Source organism: Protopterus annectens, chromosome 1.part0 (assembly GCF_019279795.1).
Source record: "Protopterus annectens isolate FY-2018-M chromosome 1.part0, PAN1.0, whole genome shotgun sequence".
NCBI lineage: Eukaryota > Metazoa > Chordata > Ceratodontiformes > Protopteridae > Protopterus > Protopterus annectens.
In genome coordinates, this window is record NC_056725.1 from 225,358,276 (window position 1) to 225,375,640 (window position 17,365).

General features: G+C 44.2%; 1 protein-coding gene across 1 annotated transcript in view; it reads right to left on the minus strand.

The window, feature by feature from the left end:
* Nucleotides 1-17,365, minus strand: part of LOC122790561 (serine/threonine-protein kinase Nek2-like) — a 1,269,183-nt gene that overhangs the window by 962,112 nt on the left and 289,706 nt on the right. Inside the window, exon 3 of the mRNA XM_044058123.1 lies at nucleotides 1,030-1,270. Coding sequence (XP_043914058.1) covers nucleotides 1,030-1,270 — 241 coding nt within the window. The remainder of the gene's footprint in view (nucleotides 1-1,029; nucleotides 1,271-17,365) is intronic.

A 17,365-nucleotide genomic window follows, 5' to 3' on the forward strand; every position in this document is an offset into this window, starting at 1 on the left:
CCTACTTCTACTATTACACAGTTATAGTCAGCATGTTCAATGCAGGCTCACTGTACTTTATGACAGTTTACAGCTACTTATTTATGGTGCCACGGCTACCACCAAATCAAGTCCCAAACTTTATTTCTTGTCAGAACTCCAGATATCAAAGGTTTGTGCATGGGCTTCTACCTCACAGGGCATGCTGAGGTAGTCAGTTTATGCTAAGGAAGGGGAAATGTGCAGAGTGAACTATGGCAGATCTTAATTCTTGTATTTTAAGTGACCAATTTAGACAGACTGCTACATTTTGCTATATGGTGTCTTTATACATTGCAGGGTGAGACCTAACATTACACTGCACAGCTCCACAACCTTCTCAGATAGGCATGCAAAAAGCTCAAACATGCGAGTGCACAGAAACTAATTTTGTGCAAACTACAAAGTGACTTATCCAGCAGCAATGAGTTAAACCAGTTCACATGGACAGGGATTGTGTAGTCAAAAAAGTTATGACATCCTCACTACTGTTCAGAGTTACAGATCACTTTCTCTAGTAAACCTTAATGCATGCTGCCTGAGCTAGCTACAGGGATCTGTATATGCCACACATGGAATTATGAAAGCACTCATACCACATGGAAGTTGAGAATGCTCTTCCTGCATCCCTTAAGCCTCCTAGCATGACCACTACCACAGAAGAGTCCCTTAAGGTAATGTCTAGGGAGGCAAGGTATTTTCATGTTTAGAAGTACCCGTCCTAGCTACAAATAACTCCCATAAAAAATGCACATTTTCAATGTGATGTATGCTGGAATTACACTTCACAGCCCTTCACTGATGTGCTTTCACTGACAACTTGTCAGCAAACTTAAAGGTAAAGCCTGTAGTAAAGTTCTGCAAAGACAGACTTACAAAGCACTGGGATTGTAATCCTGCCACCACAAAATTTAAGAGCCAGCATATCAGTATACTTACAAAGCTAGCATTGTTTTGCAAGTGTTAGTTTAAAAAATGATAGTGCACCAAAACCTAAACAAGAATACTTACCGGAGACATATAATAGGGTGTGCCAACAAAGGAATCCGCAAAACTTGACTCATGCTGCAGTATCCTCGCAAGTCCAAAATCCCCTAGCTTCACATTTTGCTTGGCATCTAGGAAGACATTGGGTGGCTTGATGTCCCGGTGCAATACAGTGTGGCCATTTTCATGCTTTCTGTGGCATTCTTTTAATGCAAGGCACAGCTGAGTAAAAATACGAAGAATAAAGTCTTCATGTAGGTAACACCTAGAAAACAGTTGAAAAGTTATTTATATTAAACTAAAGGTTGATCAACTTTGTACAGTGGAAATATTATGAAGATGGTGTTACACAGCCGAATACCAGTACAACCACTTATATTCTTGGAGTAAATTTATGCAGACAGTACTTATTGGAGTGGCACATAAGTAGGGTGAATTGAGCAATGCATGCAAAAGCATTTTACAAGTGCTCCCAAAAGCAACTATACTAGGATGGATTACCAAATTTAGAACACCACCCATTTATCATTTTACAGGGAAATAAAACTTGTGCATGGCAAAACAGTACAGCCAGCTCTACTAGCAACAGCAATAATGGGTAATAAACAAAAACATTCCTACAGTATCAGGTCTGCCTACAAGGGATCCCACCTCTTGCTGATTCAGCTTCAATTCCAGTCATCGCAATTCTGCACATACTCAGAAGCTCCAGTGCTCAGTGCACACACCCATCTTGCCAAAGGCAAACCGCATTCAGCCAGACATTTAACTGTAGATGTCCCCCAAGTACAAGGCTTCAGTCGTGGACTGTGGTTGTTAAAGGCCTAACTACAGTAGCTAACAACCAGAAAACGTGGTACACCTTTGGTGTCATGAATAACCACAGGCTATGACAATGGTTCCAATGCTAAAGCCACAGGAAAAACAAAAATGTACAAAGTAACATACAGATAAATCCATAACTAAGCACCCTTAAATTCTTTCCAGACATTCTGAAAAGTCTGAAGTTAACTGTAAAATCTAAGATAAACCTTCCCGATGTGTTCAGACTAAAGCTGCAAGTGTACCAATGGGATGGTAGGTGGGAGGCCATCTTGCAAAAGCAATCTTATTCAGAGCTAAAAATTATTATACCATACTTGGTATAGTCATGTAAAAGTAACTGCTAACATTTGAAGACTGAAGCAGGGTTCACAAATAGGTGTAGTGTAAAAAGCAGCCCATGATTTATTGCCAAAACATCCTGTTAGATGATCAGTTGGCAAACTCAAGCAAATGTTTCTAAAGGATGCAGCAGTCCCTTCCGATTTGCTGGGGGAGCCCCAACCTCCCACTCAAGGAGTTTGATTTAGCAACAGTTTGGCTACTAGGACATTCCTCTTTCACAGATTGAAGTTGACATAACTGGTCTCCAACTTGTATTGGATATTCTATAGACCATCTACAGCATAAAGTTAAAATATTTAAATGGATTTGAATAAACCAAACATTCCTCAAAAAAAAAAGTTAGTTGCTATTTGCACACCTGTACTTTAATATTAAGCCAGAATACAGCAAAACCTATTCTGCATCCTCGTGCTGTACTTCAGACTTTCCCACCAACTGCCTTAACATTTCAGTTCTCAAAGACTGGGAGAGAGCAAATGGGAAGACAGACGGCCCCTCAAGAAGGTAAAAATGCAGAAGTTCAGGATTTTTACATAGTTACATACCCCCAGACAATTTGCCATCTACTAGGAACATGTTTGAAATTTTAAGTTGGCAGATTTTGAAAATCCCCTACAGAATACTCTGCCAGAAATGCAGCCATTTTCCCCACCCCATAACCAAGAAAATGTACCATAATGTTGCATCTATGTTGCCCATTTCCATTCTTCATCTGTTGGGCTCCAAACATCAGATCTCACTGCCATTACTATAGCTCATGGCCACCAAAAAATTAGAGCTCCTCCCTTACCCATAATGCACCAACACCTACCATACCTCAGATCTTGTTTGCAGTTTTACAAAGTAGAAATACTATTTAACAGCATAATCCATATCTGGAGCTCAACATGGACAGTGGTATCCTCTCATTCTTCCAGAATTAATGAACAAGGTTGGGATTGCTGGTTGGAAAGTTGGAAGAATGAAAATGAACACAGGTGGCATGCTACAATAAGTACTTTATCAGACATCAATTTTCATTCTATCCTCAACTGCTGGGACAGTCCCCAACCACCTAAATTCCCGGGTGGACTAAGGATATTCTAGAGCAGTTGATCTTCAGAGACCAGCTCCAGTTTGTAAAGAGTGATTAAATGTATTTGGATTGGCCCAAGTTGCAGCCACACACGTGATCCAAAGAAGCCCTAGACAGGAACACAAGTTGCCATGAACCTAGTTGAATGGGCTCATAATGATTTTGGTAAGGTTAGACCCAACAACTTTTTGTAGGTAAAAGGATAGGCAATCCAGCAGCCATCTGGCTAAAGTCACCTTTGCAACTAATTTGCACAATTTAGAATCTGCAAAGGACACAAAGGGATCCATCTTCCTAATTTTTTGTTCCAAGTAAAAATGTTAAGTCTGAACATCTAATAAATGTAACGTATATTCAAGTTTGTTTGCAATTTTTGGAAAAATTGGTAAATTAATGGCCTGATATTTGATTCTAGCACCATGTAGCACCACTAGATACATGATTCTAGCCTTATGAAAAGTCAGGTAGCTAGGTTTAGAGGACAATGCTTGATGTTCTGAAATTCTAACAGAGGTAATTGCCACTAGAAAGTTTTCCGGGTCAGGAATTTAAGATCACATTTAGCTGCTGGTTCAAAGGCAGAATTAGTACAAAGTTTAAATCCCATGGTGGGGTAGAACTTTATATGGGATCCGAGCAGGAAGGAGCCTCAAAAAATGTTTTACAAAGTTTAGATGAAGCCAAAGAGGAGTTCCGTTAGCAGCAGTCTAATTTTCATATTGGATTTAAACTCTAGTTGAGAAGCTAGCTCAGTCAAAAATTTGATAGAAATTAAAGTAGACTTTGCACGGGAGTTAAGGGGTCAATGCTTTTCTGCTGTGCCCAATAAACAAAGCTTTTCTATTTACTTTATAGTTTTCTTGCAGAAGCCTTATAGGAAGAGAAAGTGTATGATGGAAAGGGGAAGAGAGCACTGGTTGTCTGGTTATTGATGGAATTTGAAAAACCACAATGTTAGCTTTAGGTTTGAAATATCCAGGTGAATCATGCCTGTCAGATGAGAAATCTGGAATCTGATCCAGAATTCAAAGTGGGTAAAGATGAGGCCAAAGGAAGGGGAACCAAATTTGTCAAGGACAGTAAGGGATGACTTTGCTCTTCAACCTGGAAGTTTTCTGTAGAAATTTTGGAATTGGGGAATTAGCAGGCAAGCATAAAGGAGACCATGGGGGACAATGGGAGAGTATACAGCATCAGTCAGCGATCCATCTGGAGGAGGGATTACGGCAAAGCTGCTGCTGCATTTGTTTAGGGAAAAAGCAAAATAATCACAGCAAGGCTGGCCCCATTGACAGAAAATCATTTGTCATTTCCAAGTTTAGAGACCAAAGAACAGACCTGGTCAATTTGTCTATCACGTTGGACTTCCCCAGAATGTGTGTTGCTACAAGAAAGCAATTATAGATCACCCATTGCGACACAGAGAGCTTCTCAACACAAAGGGTAAAGACTCTGTTACTCCTTGTTTGATGCAACTACTGACATTCAGTCTGAATTGCAATCATCCTGAAAGGGAGAGTCTTGGAAAGCCTGCAATGTTAAGAGCACTGCATATGGCGCACATCCTGAAGGTCTATCTAGCACAGTCATCTTTGCCCAAAAAGGGCAGAATGGACTGAACAGTGACCATCCAAAACTTTGTAGGTCGAACAGACTTGTTAAAGTAGAGATCCAAAATTGTGATCAGTTTTCTTTGGCACACACATGTTAGACTTACCTGGCCTGGTTGGACCTTTAGAATGACTTTTCTAGCAGCGTTTGTATTTCTAGTGCTGCTGCTTTCTTCGGACTGGGTGGAACATTGGGAACTTTACATACAAGTGGAGGTGGTAGGGAAGACAGAATTAGATAACCTCTGGAAGTAATCCTCTGCATCCAACTGTCTTGATACGTCTAGCCAGGTTCTCTAGTTGCAGATTAGACCCCCCCCCCCCGACTGCCTCCAGAGGGGGGGAAATTGGGCCTCCTTTCAGCAGCACTGATGGGTTACAACAATTCAGACTCTTGGTTCTGTAGGTCTCCTCTGCTGCATGGGCATAGTCATCCATTCGTGTTTCCTCTCCACCCTGTAGGAAGTCTTCATGGATCTTTGAAAGGACCCAGGGACTTCCTGACTCATTTACTAACCACCTCATTTATTCCTAGAAAAAGATCCAAGAGGAGGTTGAAAAATATATGTTCACTCTCCTTTTATTTGCATTACATTTAGAACCACAGAGAACAAATGACTCCAATTTAAGGATATTGGTACGGTAGTCAAGAGAAAATAGCCATTTGCAGATATTTTACACCTGACAAAATCAGAAAGATATTGGTGCCGTAGAACTAAATTAATGAAGCTAAAACAAAGGCAACAGCAGTAAAATTATGTACACACACAAGTTAGTTCGGCAATATCTATTTATGGGGACATAAAATGAAAAAAATTAGGAGTAAGTTAAAAATATTCTGGTGTGGCAGCTACAGGTATGTGGGAAAAGAGAAAATAAAACCCGAGAAAATGGAAGCTTTGTTATATGCATATTGACAGTAAGAGTCAAAAACTTTTAGTTATGTACTCAGCATAACTTCAGATGTTTGGGATCCATCTCGCCTACATTCTGACTGATGGGCTCGGAGCCGATCCCTCGGCTCCGACTCGGCACGCTTATGCTATAGAGTGAGGCCTCTAATTGGCTGAGTTATCTTTATCCCAGGATGCACCACCACTAATCCCCCAGATCTTGTTTGTCCGCATTCATGCACAGCTTGATTATATAACATTGTTAGATGTTTCAGATGAAACGGGATTCGGACCTTCTGATATCCTCTGATCTCCAAGGAAGGGGGAAGGAGGGTGGGTTTAGGAATGTAGGCGAGATGGATCCCAAACATCTGAAGTTATAGTGAGTACATAACTAAAAGATGTTGTGATCCTATCTCGCCTACATTCTGACTGATGGGACAGCGTCCCTAGCACCTAAATCCCGGGTGGCTCATTGGAAAACACTCCTGAGCACTGTGGAACCGAATGAAGCTCGTCCTCTAGATGCCACATCTAATTTGTAGTGAGAAATGAAGGTATGCGGGGAAGACCATGTAGCCGCAGCACAAATGTCACTAATAGCAAGCTTAGAATGAAATGCTACCGAAGTAGCCATAGCCCTTGTAGAATGAGCCTTGACAGAGGTGGAAAGCTCTTTGTTAGAATAAATATAAGCTTGAGTAATACAGTCCCTGATCCATTTGGCAATAGTGACCTTTGTGACCGTGTTGCCCAATTTGTTTTCTGCAAAGGACACAAACAACTGATCTGTCTTCCTTGATTGTTTGGTCCTATCCAAATAAAAACGCAACTGCCTGTGGACATCTAGTGTGTGGAAAATAAATTCCGCTTTATTGGAGTATTTTGGGAAAAAAACTGGGAGCTCTAATGACTGTTGCAAGCATAAAGTAGAACAGACTTTAGGAACAAAAGGATTTGGTCTGAGGGAAACCCTGTCTGTATGAAAAACCAAGTACGGGGGTTTCACTGACTAAGCTTGAAGTTCTGAAACCCTTCTGGCTGAAGTAATTGCCACTAGAAAAGCAGTCTTCCATGATAGAAACTTTAAATCACAGGTAGCTGCTGGTTCAAAGGGGGAAGAAGTCAAGGCACGCAATACTATATCTAGATCCCATGGAGGTGCAGGATGAGAAACCGGAGGTCTTAATAGAGCAGCACCTTTCAAGAAGGTCTTACACAACCTGTTGCTCATTAAGGGTGGGTCTATGGATTCATGAAAATTAGAAATCGCTGCCAATTGTACTTTGATGGTAGAGACAGAAGAGCCTAGGTTGAAGAGAGGTCAGGAACTTGAGTACTTCTGCCACGGGAGTAGAAATGGGGTCCAGGCCCCGGAGTTGAGCCCAGATAGCAAACCTTTTCCATTTGCTAGAATACAGTTTCTTAAGTAGTAGACTTGTGGGCTGAAGACAATATGTGCACTACATCTGGGTCTAGTGCATGTCTCCTGACTATGGTCGGAAGAGGAGGAGCCAGGCCGTCAATTTTAATGCGTGTAGGGACTGGTGTAGTAGTCCCGACTGATGAATCAGTAGGTCTGGGACCTGGTCCAGGAACCATGGACCTTCCAGAGCATGTTTCCGAAGATAGGGAAACCAGACTTGACGAGGCCAGTAAGGAGCAATTAAGATCATCTTGCTCCCTAAGAGAGACGCCTTCTGAATTACCCTGGGTAGGAGAGGAACTGGAGGGAAGGCATAATGCAGGCCGGTGGGCCAAGGATGAACTAACGCGTCCATAGGGCTCTTCCCTGGAGCCGGGGTTAGGGAGAAAAAATCTTTGCACTTCGCATTCAGAGGAGTCGTGAAGAGGTCGCAGCACGGAACTCCCCATTAGCTGAAAATCTGTCTTGTAATAGTCATGTTCAGAGACCATTCGTGAGGAGAGAGGATGATTCTGCTCAACCTGTCTGCTATGACATTGGATTTGCCCGGTATGTGAGCAGCCACTAGGAAGCGTTTGGTCGAGACTGCCCATTCCCAGACCCTCATCGCTTCCCTGCAAAGAGGATAGGATCTGGTCCCTCCCTGTTTGTTCAGGTACCAGACAACTGACATGTCTGAGTGAACAGCAATTACGCCCTGAGGGAGGTAATAGTGAAGGGCTTGAAGGGACAGGAGTACTGCCCTCATTTCTAGGATGTTGATGTGGAGAGAGGTCTCTTCCGGATGCCATTTGCCCTGGACTGACATGCCCAGGGGAATGCCCCCCCCACCCCGTCTGGGAGGCGTCCGTGGTCAAAGTGGCCGCCGGAGGAGGAAGAACAAAGGGTCGTCCCTGATCCAAATCGGAGGACACTAGCCACCAGCGAAGTCTGCAAGATTCTGTGATCCATATTAGATGATTGAGAGGGAGTTCCTGAAAGGACCACTGAGTTGAAAGAAGCCACTGGAGGATTCTCATGTGTAACCTTGCCAAGGGAACTAGCAGAACTGTGGCAGACAGATCCCAATAGCTGCATGACCATTCTGGCTGGGGCTTTGGACCTGGGGAGTAAGGCTCGAACCTGATTTTGTATGATCTGAATTCTGTCTGCAGGTAGATAGACCCGCATCTGGTTTGAATCCATCTCTGCCCCTATGAATCTTATTCTTTGAGATGGCCGTAACACAGACTTTGGCCAATTGAAGGTGATTCCGAGGAAATTGCCCAGTGATGTTGTGGCTTGCAGGCTCCGTAGAAGTAGATGCTTGGAGGTGGCAGTTAGAAGCCAGTCTAGGTACGGAAACACCTGGAATCCTAGACTCCTCAAGTGAGCAGTCACTACTGCCAAGCATTTGGTGAACACCCTGGGGGCTGTGGTGAGACCAAAGGAAAGCGCACGGAACTGAAAATGACTGCCTCCTAGGCTGAAGCGCAAGTGTCTCCTGGACGTTTGATGTATTTTGATATGGTAATACGCGTCCTTGAGGTCTATGGAGCACATCCAAACACCTTTCTCCAACAATGGGAGAATGGTTTGTAAAGTGACCATTCGGAACTTGGACTTCTTGACTGAACGGTTTAGGTTGCTTAGGTCCAAAATGGGCCTCAAGTCCCCGGTCTTTTTTGGCACCAAAAAGAATCTTAAGTCCCTAATCTGATCTGGTCTGCGGGGACCGGTTGGATGGCTCCTTTTTGCAGCAGTTTTGAAATTTCTATGGCTGCTGTATCCCGTTGACTGGGTGGCGGGTCCGGGATTCTTTTGGACTGGGGTAGGGGGGGGGGGACAACAGAATGGGATGGAGTAACCTCCGGCGAGAATTCGAAGCACCCATCGGTCCTGAGTGATCCCTTTTCCCAGGCCTTTAGGTGCTTCAAAAAACGACCCCCGACTGGCTCCGGAGCAGCACAGTCGGGCAATCCCTCAGGGACTATGAAAAGCTGAAGAGCCACGAAAGGACTCGCGGTCTCCAGTGTTGCGGGGGCCTCTGCCGCCTCTGGGACGGCGTCTTCCTGATGAATTTCCCCCTCCTCTGCCTCTGGAGGGGGAACCTTCCTGCTGAGAGGGGTAAGACTTCTGCGATCTCCGGAACCACATCTTCCCTCCTCTTGTAGCCTTGGGATAAGGCCGAAAGGGAGTGGAAAATCGTGCCCCTACGGCAGTCCGAGTCTTACCCTCCTGTTCACAGCGGGTAAGTGTGTCTTCCACCTTAGGCCCAAACAAGGAGGACCCATCAAAGGGGGCATCGGCGAATGAAGACTTGAAGGCCTCCGCGAAATGACACAGGCGGAGCCAGGCTTGTCTCCGAGAGCAATGCCTGTACTGCCGCTCTACTCGCCTTGCCGCATAATGAAATGAGCCTCATGGACGAGTTCGAAATGGATGACATTGTAGCCAGCTGAGATCCAACCGTCTGGGCCAGCTCCTCAGGCAGGTTATCTAAGAGGGTATCGGATAGCTCCTTAATCAGATCCCTCTGGAATCTCGTAAAGTGCGTCAGGTAGTTCAAAGACCTCAGGGTAAAGGCCGCTGAACTTAGGGAGCGCTTACCGTACCAATCCATGCTCCTAGACTCATTAGGAGGATGGACGGACGTAGAAGCCTCTGCTACATCCTGCTGTGTAGCAGATGCCACCACCATAGCATCCACAGCCACACCTTTCGTAAGGAACTCTCTACCTGGGGGCGCCGAAAGAAATTTGTTTGGATGAGCGGGCATTGGTTCCACAGAGTCCGGGTGTTCCCACACCCTTCGACAGATCAAATCCAAGAGCTCGTCAAAGGGCGGAGACACCCAGGAGGTGGAGGGCTGAGCCCCGAAGGCCTTCAGGAACACCGACTCATCAGCAGAGGGAGGTTTGGACTGCCAGCCGCCTCGTTTTAGGGCTTCCAGGATGTCTGCAAAGGAGACATCATCCGAGGACGACTTGGGGGACCCCTCTGCATCATCGAGATCGGTGTCAGATGTCAAAGACTCCTCAGGGGAGTCAACGTGCTTCCTCTTGCACGTTTTCTTCCTGGGAGGTTCTTCCGAAGAGGCTTCAGAAGGACCTCCGGGAGGGGGAGAAACCCCAGAGGGGGTAACCTGAGGCCCAGGGGCTCCGCTGTCTGCGGACAGGGGAACTGCCAACGACCCAGTCTCCAAATGTAGGGAAGGAGCTGGGGAAACTGTGGAGGTAGCCAAAGAAGATTTGGCTAGAGCACTCATCATAGCCCTGAAGGCGGGACCACCAGAATCCTGGGAAGGTCCCCCCTCCGTGGCCACGACAGTGGACGGTACTCCCGCCGCCGACGCACCAAGAGGGAGACTTGGGACCAAAGGTATCAATCCCGAAGCCCTCCCCCCCAGGGCCGAAGGAAGAAATCCGTGCACTGAACTCCGACCCAGGAGCCTGAGTGGGAGCAAGGGTCGGGCCTGACCCTAACACCTCCACTGGTTCCACCAACACCTGCTCCAACGGTGCCGAAGCTGTAGAAGGAGGAAGTACAGTAAGGGAGTGGACCATCGGCTCCAAAGCCGAATGGGCTGGAGCCGAAACCATCTTTTGGAACACTGGAGACTGGAAGAGTCGAAGGAGCACCCTGTCGATGTCCGAATCAGACATCCTGGAAGATCGAGGATACCGATCGGGCCCGAACCGATTTCTCCATCGGCTCCGAAGGGCTCGGGGACCGGCTCCGAAAGGACTCAACAATTATCGGCTCCGAGGAAACCTTCAAGGAAATTTCCCTCGGCGCCGATAAGGACTTCGGCTCCGAGGGGGAAGTGTCTGAGCCGATGACCCTTATCTGCTCCAATATCAGTGGAGCCGATGAGGGTGACCCGCCTCTCGATGCCCCAGACCTCTGCTCTGAAACCAGAGGGGTCAAGGCTGGAGGCATCGAGGCAGACCGTTCCGACCTCGGCTCCGAAGTCCGTGGAGCCGATGGAGAAGTCGGCTTTGCTTTTTTAGCAGTCTGTTCCGACTGATTGGTCGGAGCCGGCGCTTTCCTCTTAGGAGACTGAGAGGAAGATAAAGCCTCCTTGAAAGAAGGCTTGATTAATCCTTTGAAGATTAATTTGTTTTTCCTCTCCTGGAGGACTCTGGAGGAAAACGCATGGCATACACTGCACGATTCCTGGAGATGTTTGGCGCCAAGACAATAGACGCACGAGGAGTGGTAGTCAGTTATGGACATTGAACCCACACCTCGTGCACTTTTTAAACCCGGAGGGTTTATGTTCCTTAGACATAGTTATACAAGAAAACACAACAGTAAACTTTAAGACACAGGTACAAAGTATTCCAAAAACTCAGAATATTTTAAACTGAAAAAAACTTTTTTTTTTTTTTTTTTTTTTTTTTTTTAACACACAGAAAGAGAAAGGGAAAAAACAAGGAGGGTCAAGACCCTCTAACTCAAACAGGTACTTGACCCACACACAACCACTAAAGTAGTTAGTACAGGGGAAGGCCCCTCTAACTTAAACGGAACCTTCTCCGACAGGAAAAATTAAGCTAAAGTCAATGAAACAAGAAACACACTCGTACAGAAAAAATAGCCGTTATAACAGCTTTTGGGTTGAAATGAGTGAACTACTGACAGGAAAAGTGACTATAAATATAGTACTTAACCCAGCCAATGTTGAGACCACGTCCAAGCTCTGTAAGCGGCAAACGAGATCTGGGGGATTAGTGGTGGTGCATCCTGGGATAAAGATAGCTCAGCCAATTAGAGGCCTCGCTCTATAGCATAAGCGTGCCGAGTCTGAGCCGAGGGATCGGCTCCGAGCCCATCAGTCAGAATGTAGGCGAGATAGGATCACATAACATCGTGTTTTAGTCCCTTTAGTCTTATTACACAAGTCAGGCATATTTTAAAGTTAACCAGATGAGAAGTTGTGGATAGCAATCAAAGAAACTGACTACATGGGAAGGGAAGACCGGAAGAGTCAAGTGGAATACGTTTATTCTTCCAGTAGAACAGGGCGGAGTGGGATTGCCCAACTTGAAGGGGTATTTCAAAGCTACAGTTAAGGGTCCTATACATAGCACAAGCAGAAAGCAAGAGGAGAGGGATGCAGAAACAGGGGGAAGCTCAAGAAACAAGGGCTGGGATTAAAGATTACATCACTGAAATAACAGAAAATATTTTAACCAAGCCAACACGGGAAAGGAGAAAGGAGAATCTGCCAATAAGGATGACTGCAATTAGGTATATAGACAAGGGGGGGGTGGAATTTAGTGGAGAAAATTGGCAAAGGTATTGGGAGCACAACTAGAGTGGGAAAGATAACAGAATGGGAAAAGGCCAAGAATTTGCACTACAGATTAGAGATTACCCATCAAGAATTGATAGTGTAGGCAAAAAGAAATAGGGGGGTCCCAAATGAAAGGCCAGCACAGGTACAGTTTAGTAGAATCCAACACCGAAGTTGCCATTAAAACAGGAATTGGGGCATATGAATCAGAGGTTAGAAAGGATTGGGAAGAGACTGGATATGCAATTCACAAAATGTGAGGATACACAATGGATGCAAAAGGTGTACACACCAGTTAATGCCAGGTTGATATAAAAAAGGAGACCACAATAAATAATTTCAAAAAACTTTTCCCACCTTTAATGTGACATACAACCTTGTACAATTCCATTGAAAAATAAAAATCCGTTGGGGAGAATATAAAAATAAAAATGTACAATAGGCTGGTTGCACAAGTGTGCACACCCTTAAATACATGAAGCACCTTTTAATTTAAATTACACCAGTCTTCTTGGGTACACACTTGTCAATTAGAGACAGATTAACCCCAAATAAAGTTCAGCTGTCCTAGTAGGATTTTCCTGACATTTATGCAGTTGCCTGATGCAGCAAAAAAGACATGGTTTGCAGAGAGCTTGCAAAGCATAAAAGGTATCTCATTGTTGAAAGTCAGTGAGAAGGGTACAAAATTTCCACAGCATTGGATATACCATGCAACACAGTGAAGACAAAGTGGAGAAAATATGGGACAGTGACGTTGCAAAGAACTGGACGTCCCTCCAAAACACATGAAAAGACTAGATAAAAATTGATAAGGGAGGCTGCTAAGACCTACAGCAACACTGAAGGAGCTGCAGGAATTTCTGGCAAGTACTAGTTGTGTACCACATGTGACAATCTCCTGTATTCTCCATACGTCTGGACTATGGGGTAGGGTTGCAAGATGGACACTTTCCACAGAAATATCCAGGCCCAGTTAGAATTTGCATAATACATAGTGTCCTAAAAGCATGCAGAAAAATGTGTTGTAGTCTGAGAAAGGTTGAAATTTTTGGCCACAATTCCAAAAGGTACATTTGATGCAAAAACACTTTGCATCACCAAAAGAACACTATCCCCACAGTGAAGCATGTTAGTTGGCAGTAAGCTTTGGGTTTGCTTTTCTTCAGCAAGAACTGGGGCTTTAAGTCAAGGTGGAGGGAATTATGAATAGTTCAAATACCAGTCACCTTTGGCCCTTTTGTTAGAAAGATGAAGAGGAATTTCACTGTAACACTTACCCCAAGCATACATCCAAAACAAAGAAATGGCTTCACCAGAAGAAAATTAACTTTTTGGAATGACCCAGACGTAAATCCAATAGAAACTCTGTGGGGTGACCTAAAGAGGGGCATGCACAAGACATGCCCTCATAATCCGACAGATTTGGAGTGCTTTTGCAAGAAAAACGGGCAAATACTGCCAAGTCAAGATGTGCCATGCTGATAAGACTCCTACCCAAGAAGACTGAATGCTGTAATTAAAATGTGCTTCAAAGTATTAGTTTAAGGGTGTGCACACTTATGCAACCAGCTTATTGCATGTTTTACTTTTCCCCACATTTATTTTCAATTAAATTGTACAGGTTATGTCACATTAAAGATGGGAAAAGTTTTGAATTTATTGGTCTTTTATAGGTCACAAAAACCTGGCATTTTAACAATGGTGTGTACACTTTTTTATATCCACTGTATGCCTGTCTCACAAATATGCAACAAAATCTAGAAGACTTAGAATTCCTGCTTGGAATGGTTTACATAGCCATTTATATCCCAAGGAGGGTGGCCAGAGAATTTTTCCAGGGAAGAAAAGGTTACTTGGGAACATTTTCTGGGTGTGTGTTGGATTGGCAGACGAAGGATTCTCTTCGGGATGCACTGAGATGCTGGATGGGTGGACTGGTATGAGTTTTTGAGCTATGATACAGAATCAGACTTGCCTAGACATGGTCAGGCCTTGCTTGTCTAATTATGGTGGCTGCCAAAAAAGCAATCATTAGACAATGGAAATCAAATCTTACCCAACTATATTAGAAGTACTAAATACAGTAACCGGTAACACTGGAATGGAGCTGTTTAGTAAAGGGTAGGCACAAACTACTTGGGAATTGTGGGAATACATACATGGAGGGATGAGATTTAAAAAGAAAGCATGACTTAAATGAGCTATGTGATGTTTGACTGAAAATGATTGGGTAGATAAGAAATGTAAGTTTGCAACCGGGAGCATGTCAATATGGTTTGATGTAAAATGCTTGCAACTAGGATTGTCTGTGTGATTAGTTTTCATTCATATAAATATAGGATTGCCGTCACCAGTGATGGTTTCTTTTAAAAGGGGCAGGAATTGAATAATTTATTCAATGTTGCTTCGGTTATGTGATGCATAGCAATGTATGAGGTATGTTTGTTAAATTTATACAAAATAATTTAAATTAAGTTTGCCTATGTCACAAGTGATTATTCAATCAAGGTTAAAAATATACACCCACTGCAGAGGTTCTTTCCATCTTCCACATCTGGAGTGTGTCCTTCACTTTTGGGCCAATCAATGAACTGTCAAAGGGTGCTCTGACAAATGAGGACTAGTTCCACAAAACCTCCCAAATGCATCCAAGCAAGTCTCCTCATGGGAGCCCACACAGCCCTTGAGGAACCTTCAGCTGCATGAGAAGTGAGCCACAGATAAACTAGGACTACACTGAAGGGTAGCCAGAGACCACAGGAGACCGCCTTGGCAGCAGTGGTCCCTGAAAGGGATTTTGAAAGCTCCTTGTAGAAGTCACTTTGTAGTCTTGTATAGTGTGCCACATACTTCAGTGACCCAAGGGCAAGAGTCACTGAAGCATACACACTCCAAATTTGTCCAACATACTAAACCCCCTGTTAAGGGGATGGACAGAACTTCGCTCCGCAAGTTCCTTCTGGGTGGCGACCACAACAACCACAGCATCTACAGGTACCCCCTTACTCCAGAACTCCCTACTTTACAGGTGGAGCCAGAATCCAATCTGGTCCCTTGAGGACTGGCTCAACCGAATCAGACCCCTTACAAGCCCACCTAGAGATAGCAAATTCATCGGTGGGTGGAGTAACCCAGAAGGTAGATGGGCCAGCTCCAAAGGCTTCCAGAAATACCAATTCTTCTGGGAAGATTGACAGAGGACCAACCACCTCTAAAGGATCTCAAATGTCTCCAAATAAGAACTTCAGGTGGTGATCTTTGGGACCTTTCTTTGAAATAAGTATCCAAAGAGTCCCCTGAGGGGAGTTAAAGTGCTTCCTCTTGTACTTCCTCAGTGAGATTCTCCAGTGAAGTATCAGATTTGATCTGACTGTCCCTGTGGTGTAGAATGAAATGGCTCAAAGCAGACGTCTGAGAACCAAAGGGAAGATCCAAGGGAGTGGGATCCATCTGTCCTGCCAGAGTAGAGAACAGTCTTCACTACCTCAAAAGGTAGAACACTCCAGGGAAAAGGAGGACAATGGAGCAGAGAAGCCAGGCTTCTGGGCTATTGTTTCCTTCTACCCAGAGAGGGAATTCAGAGCCAGCTGTCCAATATAAAGGCTCCAAGGGGCAGAGACCACTCAAAACTAGAGTCTGCACCATCACCTCAGATACAAGGGGCTTCAGTTCCAACAATCTGGCTGGTGCTCTGACTGCTTCAGATCCAAAGATAGGAATGTCTGGATATGAAGCAGAATGAACCAGAAGGTTAGGATTCAGCAGCACTGAAACAATGTCAGACCAGAGAAGAAACTTCAACCAAATCTGCACCAAGAAAAAAACTCATCCTGGCCACAGCTTAGGCTAGCTTCCTTCTCAATCTACCAGAAGTCTAAGGATTATGGCTTTGACTGCCAAAGTTCCAAAAAAGAAGATGGAACTCTGGAAGGTACTGGATCAGCAGGACAGTACCTAGTCCTAGGTAAGACTGTTGGATCCAAAGTGCTCTGATCTAAAGAGGGAGCAGTCAGACCCAGATCTGAACCAGACATCTTATGATCCAATTTGTGTTTTTTCTTAGGTGGTGCCAGGGAAGAAGTTGACTAACTGATTTAAGAGATTTGGGAAAAAAAAAAAAAGTCAGTCAGTCTTAGATTTGGAGGGTTGAGCTCCAGCAATATCTTTAGAAAGCAATGTAGGGAGAACTCTTAATATCTGCTTATTTTTTTCAATCTACAATAGTCTGTGGATTAAACTGACATATCGGCAGTGAACTAAGATGATCTAGGCCCAAACAATAAATGCATATAGAGTATGCATGTCTGATAACTGCAACTTATGCCTACACTTCACATTTCTTGAATCCTAAAGGGCCTTTTGCCGACATTGTGAAATATCTAGGCTAAATACAAGGGAGAAATCCCCCCCCCCTGACTATTTTACCACCAACAATGGTACTTACAATACACAAAACTGTGCAGAAGTAACAAAGGTTACAGATAAATACCAGCAATGGTAAGAAAAATTACACCTAGTGTAAGACAAGGGAAGATATGTATAGAATCTATAAAGTTAAATACAGGAAAAACTTGCCTTTTTTGAAAAAGTTCTCTAGAGCTGAAGGCAACCCCTACTGATTTGCAAAAGTGGCAAACAAGATGAGCTATGGTAGGGGTTGGATAAGGGAGGAGATCCAGAGCTTTTTGGTGGCCAAGCTATGGTAATGGCAGAGTCAGATCCATGGATTGGATATGAACCCAACAGTTGATGGAATGAAAATTGACATCTATTCTTTTGAGCTAGGACACTATCTAAATTGCCTAGGCAGACAGAGTAAGGCAATATGCTTTAATTCTATTCGCTGCTAGAAAAGCATTTACTAGGAAATGGAACTAAACATCTGAACAATCTAGTTGAAGTATT